Source organism: Balearica regulorum, chromosome 13, assembly GCF_011004875.1.
Source record: "Balearica regulorum gibbericeps isolate bBalReg1 chromosome 13, bBalReg1.pri, whole genome shotgun sequence".
Classification (NCBI taxonomy): Eukaryota; Metazoa; Chordata; class Aves; order Gruiformes; family Gruidae; genus Balearica; species Balearica regulorum.
Genome location: NC_046196.1, coordinates 22,655,885 through 22,669,680, shown reverse-complemented (window position 1 = coordinate 22,669,680; position 13,796 = coordinate 22,655,885). Strand labels below are relative to the sequence as shown.

General features: G+C 55.0%; 1 protein-coding gene across 1 annotated transcript in view; it reads left to right on the top strand.

The window, feature by feature from the left end:
* Positions 1-13,564, top strand: part of CPNE2 (copine 2) — a 54,995-nt gene extending 41,431 nt beyond the window's left edge. Inside the window, 5 exon segments of the mRNA XM_075765215.1 lie at positions 294-348; positions 5,252-5,303; positions 6,236-6,369; positions 11,791-12,027; positions 13,010-13,564. Of these exon segments, the coding sequence (XP_075621330.1) occupies positions 294-348; positions 5,252-5,303; positions 6,236-6,369; positions 11,791-12,027; positions 13,010-13,117 (586 nt within the window). The 3' untranslated portion in view covers positions 13,118-13,564.
* Positions 13,565-13,796: the final 232 nt, after the last annotated feature.

Sequence of the window (13,796 nt, the reverse complement as noted above, 5' to 3'; positions counted from 1 at the left end):
GGGCGAGAGGACGCTCCTGGTCCCTGTGGGTGACGAGGCAAAGCTGGAGTCTTTTCTGTCTAAAGATCAAAAGCCAAAGGGGAACATTTACTCTGTCTCTGTTCAGCTCTCGTGGCTTTTGAAGGCGCTGTGCTGTTTTGGGAGAAGGGAAGGCTGGCATCCTTTTTAGCTGGCGTTTTTGCTGCAGTTGGGCGTTGGGCAGCTGGTAACATGGGGAGGCCATAGCAAGAGCCGTGCAAGCCTGCTCGTGTGTGTGTAAACACACCCGGACCGTTTTTCTTCTTCTCTTCTAGAGACAAGATGTTTCCTGCTCTGGGATTCGGCGCCCAGCTGCCCCCGGACTGGAAGGTGAAGTGTTGTGGCCGTCTGTGTGTTTGAGCTGGGCTTGTCCTGCTGTCGTCTGGGCAGGAGCGGAGCTGCCGGGGCTTCCCGGTGGGCTCGGTCAGGGAAAAGAGAGGGGCAACGGGCGGATGTGGGATTTCAGCTGGTGCAGAGCGAGACGTGGCAGTGTGGGTGGGTCGCAAGGCAGGGATGGGGCGCATCCCTCCCTTCTAAGCTGGCAGGAACGTGGCAGCTCCTGGCATTAACGGGCAGAGCCAGGCGTTGATTCATTTTTCCTGGCAGGAGGCAGGAACAGTTCTGGGGAAGGGAAAAGGCCCCTGGATGAGCGTGTCAGACGGCAGCAGGGGCTGGGAGCTGGGTAGCCTTGACGTGATGTTGCACGGGCAGAGCCTGCAAGGACCGGAGAAGAGGGGCTTTCCCCTTGATCTTTCGCTGGGATTAGGCACCGAAGGGGTCAGAGGCTCCATGGTCCTGCAAGGCGTGAGCTGGAGCATCCTGCGCATCGGGAGGGATGCTGTGGGCAGGGATGGGGCTGATCCTGCAGCCCGCACTGGCCGACAGGGAGCGTCTTCTCACAGCTGAGAAGAGGTGCTAGGTCACCACCATCGTTCGTTACCGGCTCTTTTGGCTGTGCTTTGCTCATGCCCTTACTGTGCATTTTCTTTCTGCTCGCCAGTTTGGAGAAGTCCCCGGCTTCAGGCTGGGGCTGAATCTCAGGAAGCCTTTTGTTTTCTCTGGGAGGGGAGCTTTGCTCTGGGCTGAGCGCAGCAGGGCACGTAAAGCATCAGCAGCCGTGCATCGGGCTGGGAGGCTCATCGTGGCCAGCCCTCAAGGCTGGGGATGTCCTGCCCGCTCCGGCTTTGCGCTTTTCTCCGCTCTCCCGGCAGCCAAAATCCATGTGACTCAAGTGGGAGCTCTCGCTGTTTGCCAGCCACAGGAGGAGATCCCTCCGTGTGCACTTTGGAGCTGATTCATCCTCCTTGGCCGGCAAATGTCTCTGGTCTGTCACTTCACCACTTTTGGTGGGAAAATCTTGGTAGGCAGCTTCCAAGGACAAACAGCCAGCTGCCGTCAGGGATTTATCACTTGGGGAGAGGAATGGGAGTGGAAAACGCAGCGGGGATGGAAAGGGTACGGCGGCTCAGGCTGCTGGGGAATGGGTGAGTAGCCACGGAGCATCCTGCTCTGCTGCCGGGGGGGCGTGGGTCAGTGCCTGTGGGAAAGGCATCGCTGGGCTGGAAATGGCCCTTCCTGCAAGGATGGAGGTAGGTACCGGCTCCAGGATGCTGGCTGGGGGCTGTAGGGCAGAGGGATGATGCTCTTCTGCCCCCCCCGCCCCCGCCTCCTGCAGCCTGCCACAGAAATATTTCCTGCTGCTCCCACGGGCCTGGGGATGCTCTATAAGCACTACCAGAGAAAACACCTCGTTTTCCCCCAGAACAATGTCTAAGCCCGCATAAACCTCAGCGGAGAGCAGCTCTCCCTCTCCAGGTGCTTGATCCGTGCCTAAAGTCACCCACCCTGACGCCCGGAGCGACCCGTCGGTTGTCTGACATTAGCAGTGAGGCATCCCCCGAGCATCACCCTGCACCGCTCCAGCCTGGGCTTCATCTCTCCCACCTCGCCCAGCCCGCGGGGTCCGTGCACCACTGGCTTGGTCACTCAATTCAGGTTTTTTCAGCAATCGAGGCTCTTTGGGTAGTTTCAAAGCCAGCCAAAGCAGCAGTGTGATGAAACCTGTGCCTTGTGTGACGGCGGGCAGGTGGCGGGGAGCAGCGTGACCCGTGATACCCCCCGGGGAACATGACAAAGGGCAGCTATTGGACACCAGAACGAAAATGGGGAAGATCAGATCAGCGTATAAATCGCTCCCGTTGCCATGGCTCCCCCAACGCTTCCCAGGCGCCCGTTGGAGAGAGATGTTTTGCACACAAAAGTCTCGTTGGAAATGTCAAAGAACATCTTGCCATGTAACAGCTCTGTGCGGAGCCTTGAGCGGTTTCCCAGTAGGGAACAGGAGAGGGAAGCAGATGGGTTGTGGTTTCTGGGGGATGAGCAAAGGCAAGGCGGCAGTGGAGAGGGTGATGCTTAACATCGGGGCTCCACGGGCCGCCCCAGGTTTGGGAGATAGAACCATAGGATCACAGACTGGTTTGGGTTGGAAGGGACATTAAAGACCATCTAGTCCAACCCCCCTGCCATGGGCTGGGACATCTGCAACCAGATCAGGTTGCCCAGAGCCCCGTCCAACCTGGCCTTGAATGTTACCAGGGATGGGGCATCTCCCACCTCCCTGGGCAACCTGTGCCAGTGTCTCACCACCCTCAGCATAAAACATTTCTTCCTTATATCTAGTCTGATAGGGTCAGCCACAGGAAATGTCTTTGTGCCCGCAGAGCTCGGCCTTTCCAGCCAAACCTGGTGGCTTCGTCAACGTACCACCCCCCAAGGCTTTCCATCCATTTGCCTTTTCTTTTTTGTCATACATAGGGAAACTGAGTCACGGCAGGGGTGGGATCACTGGGGGAGGTGGCAGAGAATCCTCTGCAGGGTCGGTTCCCTGGCACATGCCTCTGCGAGGCACGTCTGTAACTCCTGATGGGAAAAGATGGAGCTACATTGTCCCCGTCCAGAACTGGACAAGGACACAGGTTGGCTGCAGATGAATGTCTTACCCTTTGGGGTGGTTAGAAGGAGTTTCTCCCTGCAGGTGACCAGTGAATGTGATACCTGGAGGTGCTCCATAAGCATTTAATTGGACTCCACAGAAACTGTTTTTCAAAGTACAAGCTGAATAGGGAATGAGATTTTTTTTTTTTTGTTATTTTGAAGGCCTCCTGTTGAATTTTCAAGCATATATATATATATAACACACACACAATCTGTAGAAACTCCAGAGGAGGTTTTGCAACACTTCTGCCATGCAGGGGGTCTGCTCTGTAGATGGTGAGGAACACAGCTCCAAACCATTTCATTGCTGCTTAAAAGCAAGAGAAACCCCTCCTTTGCAGTGCAAAACATGGAAATATTTTTGCTTGCCTCATCTATAAATACTCATGTGGCAGAATTTTGAACATCTTCTAAAAATAAAGGAAAAAAAAGCGAGCCCTTTACAACTGAAAAATCAAGAAATTTGAATTTGGATGTATTGCCCAAAATTGAGGCTTCTACAAGAAAGGGCAAAGCCAAAAGTGATGCGTTTCACACTTCGGCTCTGAGCTGGGCTTACTGGTGGCTGGGAGCGTTACTGGTTGTGCTCAACAGGCATGGAGAGACCCAAGCAGGCTGTTGACGTTCGCTGGTCCGACAGCTCGTCAGCTTTGCAGCGCGGGGAGGACTTTTGGTTGACCTACTTTTGTTTGGTTGTTATTTCCCACCCCACAGCCTCTTGCAAAAATAGTTTCTGCTGCTTTCGACACAATGCCCAGTCTAATTGGAAAGTCTGAATCAGATGCGTGTTGCTTTTGCAGTCTCAGGAGGACTCCTGCTTCACACGGCGCTTTAGAGGACGGTCGTTTTGCCAGCGTTATGAATACGCATGTCCCGAAGCGATCCCCTGGCTGAGAAGCTCAGCAAACCTCCACCCTTCTGAGAGGGAGAAAATACCCTTGTTTTGTAACTCTGGCACAAACAGAGTTGGAGCTTTTTGTTTTAGAGCCCTTGAGCTGGTGGCCCGAAAGCCCAAATCACCCCCTTCAGCCTTCAGAGGTACTGGAAGAGGCAGATGTGTGTCCTTGATGCTCCTGAAAGTCTGTTTGCTTCTAAAGGTGCCTCAGTTGTAGGTGGCAGAGTGAGGAGGAATTCCTGAGCCCCCACCTCTAATGGTTGTTCCTCCAGCGAGCTGTTGGCAAGGTTCATACTGGAGGCCAGGAGACCTGACCCTCTCTTGCACCCTGGCTGTTGAGCTGCCCTGCCTTTGCTGGCAGAGACAGGTTCAAGGCAACTGTTGCCCGTCCGTTTGTGGTTTCTGTCCGCAGGCTCTTCCCGTGGAAGTAGATGAGGAAGGTTTTGTGGTTCACAGTCAGCACTGCTGTTTGGTTCCTCTGGATGGGCTAGTGCAACAGTCCAGGGATCAGGGTGTGCAGGACTACCTGCTGTTACCAGCGTCCCGCAGGACCTCTTCGTGAGACCATGTCCCTCAGCTTGAAAGGAGGTGGTGGAAAACCTGATGGATCTTGCACCTACCTCGGAGGAGGGATGGTTTCATGGTCAATGGAAACCAGCCCAGGTTGTGCTGGGACTTGCTGTCCATCACATCCAAGCATTGACCTCCCCTGTGCTGCCTCTCATCCTCCTGATGACCCAGATGATGACGCTAATCATCTGCTGACTTTCTCATGGTAGCTTGCATGTTGGGTCAGATCTTCAGCCTGGCTCACTCTGTGCCTTCCTCCCTTCTGCTGCACCGTGCCACTTGCAGGGAGATGGGGAACCGAGATGCTCCCCGTGATGTTAAAGGGAGAAATCTCAACTATAACCTGCAGTAGGATGAAGTAATTTGTCCTAGCGACTGGTGAGATGGCCCAGCTGGCTGAGAGCATCCCTTCTGCCTGCTTTCCTTCTGGGAAGCCAGTGGGAAGCCATGTGGACAAACCTGCTTTGATAGTTGCAGAATAATGCATGGTGTGGTAATTTCAGGTGGCTCCATGATGGGGGATTGAGGAACCAGTCCATCCTCAAGTGCTGCTCAGCCATGACCATGTTTTTGTTTGCTGTTCCTTGCTGTTTGGGTGGCAGAGGGCTGGGAAGCACTGCCGACCCGGGAGGATGGACCATAATGTCTGACCACCGGGTCCTGCCCCGGGGAGCATCAGACCCAAACCAGCCTTGCAGCATCAGCTAAACTGATAGTGAGTAACCTGCTCTGCACTGGCCCTCCGTGTTAATTTGGGTCTTTTCTTCTCCACAGGTATCCCATGAGTTTGCCATTAACTTCAATCCCACGAACCCATTCTGTTCAGGTAAGCGTCCACCACGTCTTTAAGACTCCTTAGATGCCTTCAGTGTCTTCTGTCCTTCCCTCTGCATTTCTCCAATAAGATCTCGGGGATTTTTCAAGGTCTGTTCAGAGACAGACATTAATGGCACAGTAGAGCACATGCTAAGGGTGCACTCAGAGGAAAGCAGAGAAAATTTGGGGGTGTGTAGGAAGGCCCAGGGTAAGATACAACTGGATTCAGCATAAAATCCGCCTTCGCTCTGCTGTCTGGTGTGTCCTACCAGCCGTCTGCTCCTCCAGCAAGCCTGCAAGAAACACCAGGCCTGTTTAGCAGATGGGGAATTCAGGCTTCATGCTTCATTTAGCAACTGAGAGCGGCTCAAACCCTAAGTGTCAGGGGCTACCATGGACTCCAAAAGTCGTCTGGTTCAACCTCTGCCTTCCCCCAGCAAAACAAGGGCTTGGGCAGCCTCCAATCCTCCCTCGCTGGTTCATGAAATCTGGCTGTGAACATCTGCTTTTCTGCTGCCTTGGCGTCGTTCAGTCCCTCTCTGGTAGTTGTAAAGCTTCATTGGACCTGATTTATTGCTGGTGGTTTGGGGTGCAGAAGCCACTGTCCTACAACTCTTATCAGTGACAGGTCCTTCCCAAAGAACTGATTATCGGCTAACTGTGGAATTGGTCATTTTTTGATTACACACCCATGCATCCTTTCAGGAGAGCAGCCATCTACCTTGTCCTGGTGCGGCAGAAGCAGAAGGGTCTCCGATGACCTGCAGGTCCCCAACAATCTGCGCATGGATGAAACTTGTGGAGCTGGATGGAGTTTGGGGGGGGGGGAATAGTTCTCACTTCAGCTCGCATGACAGTGTTAGGTAATGATGCTTAATTGGACTTGTGGCGGGCCTGAGCTGTGGCGCATTGTAATGCCTGGCTTCTCTGCTTTCCCTGAAGGTGTCGAGGGCATTGTCCAAGCGTACTCGGCCTGCCTGCCCCACATCCGCTTCTACGGACCCACCAACTTCTCCCCCATCATCAACCACGTGGCCCGCTTCGCGGCTCAGGCCATTCAACAGGAGGCTGCATCCGTAAGTCCGTAAGATCCCACGATGCGATGGCGATGGCGATGACGATGACTTTGGGCAGGGGAAGGCAGGACCTGAGCTCGGTTTCATGCCTTTCCCCTTGCTGTGGGCAGGGAGGCAGGGTCCTCCCCGCCAGGACCATCCCTGGGGTCCCTGCAGCGGTGGGGTCTCAGTTGGCTGTCATCACGTCAGACGGAGAATGTAGAGCAGGTGCTTCTTAGGAAGAAAAAAATAACTCAAAAACTTGACAACAGCCAACAAAACTGCAGCTGCGGAAAATCAGAAATTATTGGGGAGAGATCTGAGACGAGGGGGGGAGATGCCATGACGGTGGGTGTCCCTTGGATTTATACAAATGTCTTGAGCACTGTCTGAAGTGTTGGTCCCTTATCTCAAAGAGGATCCAGCGGCCCTGGGAATGATAGCGAGAGAGCTGGCCAAGACACTCAGCGGCATGGAGTAGCTCCGGTACAAGAAGCAGTAAGGCTGGCACCTTTTTTTTCCTAAAACATCCCCTGCTGAGCTCCAAGGGGCTTTGCTCTGAGCAGGCAACCTCTGTCCTTATGGGTAAGCGGGGAATGATAGTCCTGAGGAGTGTGGTCCTTGCTTTCAAAACAGCCTCCTGCTCCTGCAGGTCTGTCCTGGGGCAGGACGGGCCGGGTGGTCCCAGGGGCACTGGGACGGTGATGCTGCTGCCCTGGCGCTGGTGGGAAATGTGAGCAACAGGGAAAGAGGTTGAGCATGACTTCAAACCTTTGGCTTATTTCCGTTTGACACGCACCAAACAGCTGGAGGAAACATCTCCCTCTGCTCCATGAAGATCTTCTGGGGAGATCTGGGGGTGCATATCCAGCCCTGCAAACAGCAGAAGGAGAGAGCAAGCCCGTACTGTGGCGTAAAGTATGATGTTTATGATGTGCCTGATGGCCAAATCTGGACCTTTTGCCAGGACAAGACCTTTCTGCTATTCCCCTTTGAATAGTTTATTTATATGTGAGGGGGAATTGCAGAAAACCATGGGATGGCTCGGTTTGATCGTTGCTTTTCATGCCATGTGGACAAGCAGCAGACTCAGAGCCAGGCTTGGGGTTCCCGTGCGGCCGCTCCAGCTGCTCGGCAGTCCTGGAAGTCCCCGTTAGTTAGTCCATCAGACCATTCACATCCATATGTCAAAAAGCTGCTCGTTAGTGCAGAGGCCTCGTACAACCACGCTGGGTTGTGCCGGGCCACGAGGGAGCCGGTGCCAGCGTGGTTTTGGAGGGCGAGGCTGGGGATTGAAGGGATGCTTGTGTGTGCCAGGAGCTGCAGCCGTGGGTCCAGCTGTGGTGGGTTGACCCTGGCTGAGGGCCAGGTGCCCACCAGAGCCGCTCTATCACTCCCCTCTTTCATTAGACAGGGGAGAAAAGGTACAATGAAAAAAAAACTTACGGGTCGAGATAAGGACAGGGAGAGATCATTCTCTAATTATCATCACGAGCAAAACAGACCGAACTTAGAGAGGGAATTCATCTTATTTATTACTAAGCAAAACAGAGTAGAGGAATGAGAAATAAAACCAAATCTTAAAAACACCTCCCCCCACCCCTCCCATCTTCCCGGGCTCAACTTCACTCCCGGCTTCAACCTCCGCCCCCCCCAGCAGCACAGGGGGACGGGGAGTGGGGGTTACGGTCAGTTCATCACACGGTGTTTCTGCCGCTTCTTCCTCCTCAGGGGGAGGACTCCTCTCATCGTTCCCCTGCTCCAGCATGGAGTCCCTCTCACGGGAGACAGTCCTTCACGGCCTTCTCCAACGTGAGTCTCCTCCACGGGGTGCAGACCTTCAGGAGCAAACTGCTCCAGCGTTGGTTCCCCACGGGGTCACAAGTCCTGCCAGCAAACCTGCTCTGGCGTGGGCTCCTCTCTCCACGGGTCCACAGGTCCTGCCAGGAGCCTGCTCCAGCGCGGGCTTCCCACGGGGCCACAGCCTCCTTCAGGTGTCTCCACCTGCTCCGGCGTGGGGTCCTCCACGGGCTGCAGGTGGAATCTCTACACCCCCTCATCCTCCCTCCATGGGCTGCAGGGGGACAGCCTGCTTCACCAGGGTCTTCACCACGGGCTGCAGGGGAATCTTGCTCCGGCGCCTGGAGCACCTCCTCCCCCTCCTTCTGCACTGACCTTGGTGTCTGCAGATGTTCTTACATCTTCTCACTCCTCTCTCTGGCTGCAAAAGCACTCTCTAACTGTTTTTCTTAAATATGTTATCACAGAGGTGCTGATTGGCTTGGCCTTGGCCAGCGGTGGGTCCGTCTTGGAGCCGGCTGGCATTGGCTCTATCAATCAGACACAGGGGAAGCTTCTAGCAGCTTCTCACAGAAGCCACCCCTGTATCCCCCCCGCTACCAAAACCTTGCCACGCAAAACCAACACACCAGCCTTGCTGGTGGTGACCGGGGTGTCCTCTTAGGGCTGTGAAGAACGTCTGATGGAGCTCACTTGGGTCCCTGTGGCAGCAGGCTGCCTGCAGAGGATGGCAGGTCTGGGCCCTGGGTTTTGTTGGCCAAAACCATCTCAGCTCGGACATCAGCACGTGCGCGGCAGGAGCTGCCTTGGGGTGAAAGCTTTCCTGATTCCTGCCGGGAGCAGAGCTGGATTGCACCCAAAACCTCCTCCCCGAGGGGACCTTTCCCAGCCTTGCCTTGAGTGCTGTTGCTCTTTCCAGCTTCAGGCACAGAGAGGTACTGAATTTGGTTTATTTCAGCACAAATCCGGGTCGCTCCTCATTTTTTCGTTTTCTCTCTTGGCATCGGTGGGGGAGGGAGAAGCCCACAGGCTCCGCACTGAGCAGAGACGATAATCATATGCAAATTGCACCCCTCTGTTGGCACTAATAGTTTAATCAAGGGAGATTTTAAATAATGGGCACTAATAGTGCCGTCAGAGGCAAGCCTGGGTTGGCTAGGTCTTTTTTTTTTGGAAGCACAAAGCGTTATTGATGAGGTATCTCGCTCCCCCGGGGTCTTCTCCTCTTCCATCCCATCTTCAACGCATGCAGCAAAGCCACCCCTGATGCTGCCGGCTTCGGTGGCCGCCTGGACCTGCCCTCCTCTCCCTCCTGCTCTCGCTCACTCCCAACATTTCAAATAAAACCAAAAAACTCATAGTTATTCCATGGCAACGCGGATCACAAACACTGCAGCCGTCAGCTCTTAAGGGATGGGAGGACTAAAACGTGTCGGGGTGGGGGGGGGGAGAAGCAGAGGGATTACACACGATTTGACTCTTGGGGAAGGATTAATAAGCTTTGGGGAATTAAAACACACCTTTCCAGCAGGACCCCTCCATCCAAACCTCCCCTTTTCTTACCGCGTGCTGTTTCATGCCGCCTAATCCCTTCAAGTCCTGCTCACGTGCATGAGCCTAATTGCTGATATCATTAGCAGAGGATCAGGGATCATCCCCAAAGCCCTCGGTGGATTCAGAGATCGGCCATTTTAGCATCAAAAAGAGGAGAAAGGGGGAAGGTGCTGCTGGGTTGGTGTGCCGATAGAGACCGCAGCCCGGGGGGATCCGGCCGTGGGGTCAGCCTGGTCCCTGCCCCAGCAGTTCCGGTGGCAGCTCAGCAGAGGTGGCACCCGGCCGGGTACCGCGGCTGGAGCCCAGAGGTGCCACCAGCACCCCCTGCCCCGCTGCCATTTGCTGACTCCTCCAAAATTGTCATCGCTCCTTGGGGAATCTCCCGCCAATGCTCTTGTGCGGTGCCCGCCGCTCCCTTGCTGGTGACGATGCTCCCCCTGAGCTTGCCCCGCTGCAGCCCCCCCGGGCTTTGAGGCTGACCCCCAGCATCAGCTCTTATTCCACTCATCTTCTGAAATATGTGATATTTACAGTGATAAACATTTGATGAGCTCTGCTCCCTCTTCTTTTCCTGCATATTGTCCAGCATTTTTCTCTGATCCTTTTACAGGTTTCACCAAAAAAAAGGGAACAAAGGGAAATAGTCCTTTCTAAGTTTCTTCTTTTTGACCATGCACAGAAGCCAGGGGAGGAAAGGAGGAATCAGATGAAATTAATTCCCATTATCAGCTGCTCTCAAGGTTTTATTCTTCCTCCCATATTGGTTCCCAGCCAGGGTCAGGCCCTGGTCACTTGTCCTGCTCCAGCGATGACCAGTGCTGGCCACCATGGAGGACCGTGCAGGTCTTCTGGAGTTTAGTCCTACCCTCCAGACTCAGATGTTGGGGTCCTGCTCTTCAGACCTATGTATCCCCATGATTTGCTCTGAAAAGTTCAGATTTAGGGAAAAGCTAAACAGGCAGGTAGGCATCAAAAGGGGTCGGGGTCAGGAAGGGGCTGGCTGGCTGCCCTGGCTTGGCAAAACCTCCTCAACCGCATCCTCGGGTTGTGTTTAAGCTCGACCCAGCCTGGTTTGGACTTGGAGTTTAGCACCGGAGAGCGTCAAGGGAAGACGACACTTCGGGAAGGTGTCAGGAGATGTGGGCTGGAGGAAAACCAAGAAAATGGGCTTGGGGCTGCGTTCCCTCTCTTGCTTTTCCAGGACGGCTGCACTAGTGGTTTTCAGAGGAAATGGAAAGAATGAGGAGAGGAACAAAGGGCTTTAATGTGCTTAAGTGCTTGTTTTCGTCATTTCCAGCTCATGCAAGCTGTGTAATGTGCCAAAATTGAACCATTACTTTCCCTGGAGGCGGAGGAGATGGGCTTTTCAAGGGTCGACATGCCCCAGATTTGCTGATTCCAGCAGGACCGTCCGTCGGACCGTCCGTCTGTCCTCCCCCAGCTCCAGGGAACCAGCCCTGTCACCCTCCTTTCCCCACGGGAAGGGGAGCGGGTGCCAATGCCGCTGCCCTGGCATCCCCCCAGCTTTCCGGTACCCTCTGCACCCCCCCTCGGTGCCTCCGAGACCCACAGCTTCGTACGGCAGATAGACAAGCCCAGAGCATGGGACGGGCCCCCCACCCCGAGACCCACAGCCCGGCGCTGGGATGCAGGAGATGGTCCCCATCAGCGCAGGGACATGTCGATGGGGATCGCCCCGAAATGCACCCTCCTGTGTGCAGAGGGGGGAGGTTTCATCTCCCAGCTCGTGACCCGGCCTCAAACTACTCCTGTTGGGTTTTTTTCCCATCATTAAGGACAGTAAATCGGTAAATCAGCAAAACATCTAGGGTGGGAGTTGGTTTGTTGTTTGGTTATTATCTTTCAAAAATCAGGGGGAAAGGGAGCGCCTGAAATTTCTGGGTGCTGCTAAAGGGGGTGATGCCGCCTGTCCTGGGAAGCAATGAACCTCGCACCCCAAATCCCAAGGACCAGCCTGCCCCCTGACACACGGAGCATCCCGGCCGCTCGCGCCCCACAGGCTCTGGCTGCAGCGTGAGGGTGCCCCGGCATCCCGCTGGGTCTGACCCTCTGCCCTTCACTCTGCAGCAATACTTCATCCTCCTCATCATCACGGACGGGGTGATCAGCGACATGGACGAGACGAGACATGCCGTGGTGCAGGCGTCCAAGCTGCCCATGTCCATCATCATCGTAGGGGTGGGCAACGCCGACTTCGCCGCCATGGAGTTCCTGGATGGGGACAGCCGGGTGCTGCGCTCCTACACCGGCGAGGAGGCCGTGCGCGACATCGTCCAGTTCGTGCCCTTCCGGGATTTCCGCAATGTGAGTGTGGGCAGCGGGGAGGGGATCGTAGGCAGACGTGGGGTCTCAAGCCGGGACATGACCCTGGGTGGGAGCAGCCCAGCGAGAGGCAGGAGGAAGAGGGCTGGCACCCTCCTGCCTTGCCCTGGCCCCAAACCCCACATCCCTCGGCAATGCGGGCATCGACCACGTAAATCAGGGCTGCAGGCAGGGGCAGGCAGGGGCAGGCAGGGGCAACAGCACTCTGCAGCTCCATAGCGTGCTCCATCTAAGCGTCCCCCTGTCTCTGCCACCCCTCGTCAAAAAAACAGTTAATTAGAGCAGGGTCGTATCATCAAGCTGGGGTAGTACTGGGCTTGTGTCCCACACTGGTGCCTCCCGCTCAGGTCTCACCGGTGCTGTGCCATGCACCGAGGGGTTACTGCTGAATTGCCCCAGCCCTGGGGGGAGCCCCGACCCCCCCAGTCCCCTCCTGGTGCCCGTAGAAAGGGGCAACGCCGGCGCCGGCCCTGCACGTGTCCCCTCTGCGAGATGGCTGCCCACCGCCCACTGCCTGACCCACCGGTGGGCATGGGAAAGCTGATGAAGGAAATAAAAAAAAAAAGACAAAACGAGCTGCAGTTCTGTGCCCATGGCGGTCAGGCAGGAGCCCGCCTGGGCTGGGCACTGTTGCTGGCACAGGATTGCCGGAGGATGCAGGACACCAGCCACGCCCATCTTCTGGCAGCTAATCAGTGCACTTCCCTTTCACTCGCTGTTACTCAATACCTGGGTTTTCTACCGTACCGAGGACGTTTTATTCCTCCCTACCAGTGAATTATCTCCCAGGGGGAAGGTGTAGTATAGAATATAATCCCAGGCGTATAAAATGCCGCCTGCCAGTAGACTCTAGGGGGTATTAAATGAAATGCCACGGTCTGGAGGTGGGGACAGCCCAGCCAGGTTTGCTCGGTCGCTCCCTACGGCCGCGCTCACGCCGGGGTTTGTCTCTCTTTGCCTGCAGGCCCCCAAGGAGACCCTGGCCAAAGCTGTGCTGGCAGAGCTGCCCCAGCAAGTCGTGCAGTACTTCAAGCACCAAAACCTGCCGCCCATCAACTCAGAGCCTGAGTAGAGCCGTGCCAGGCTGCGCCCTCTGCATGTTGGTCCTACCGAAAGTGCATGTTCCACATGCTTTTAAGAGAAGAATACCCTCCCCAAAACACTTTGTACTTCTTAATTTAATTGCTAAGTTCTTAAACTCATCCCAGAGAAGCATCTGGATTCATTTTGTACAGTTACACTAAGTGGCCAGGCCGTGCCCTGGCCCTGCTCTGTCGAGTCACTTTTCAGTATTGAATGTACTTTGTATAATTTCAGTGGAACAGGATACAATTTTTACAATCAAAACTTGCTTTTTCCAAGCAATGAAATGCTTAATATATTATTATCATTCAATGAACTGGTTGTTGTATAGTTCATGTATCTGTGTTGTACCTCTGTCACACTCTATGTTCATTTTTATACTGTGTACATGTTATATTTGTTATACTCAGGTTAATAAAGAAACTTGGACATTTAATCAAGGCTCTCCTCACTGGGAAGGTCTGGGAGCGCGGGGAGCGGTGCTGGGTGTTTGAGTCACCCCACACCGGCTGCTCGGGATCAGCCGCAGGCACCATGGGGAGCGTGCCAGAGGGAGACTTATGGAAGGTGGAGGAGAAGGTGGATGTCCCGGGCAGGGCAGCGTCCCCTCCCTCCCTGCTGTCAGCTCTCAGTGCCCGCCCGAGCTGAGGGCAGGGCTGGCGTGCATT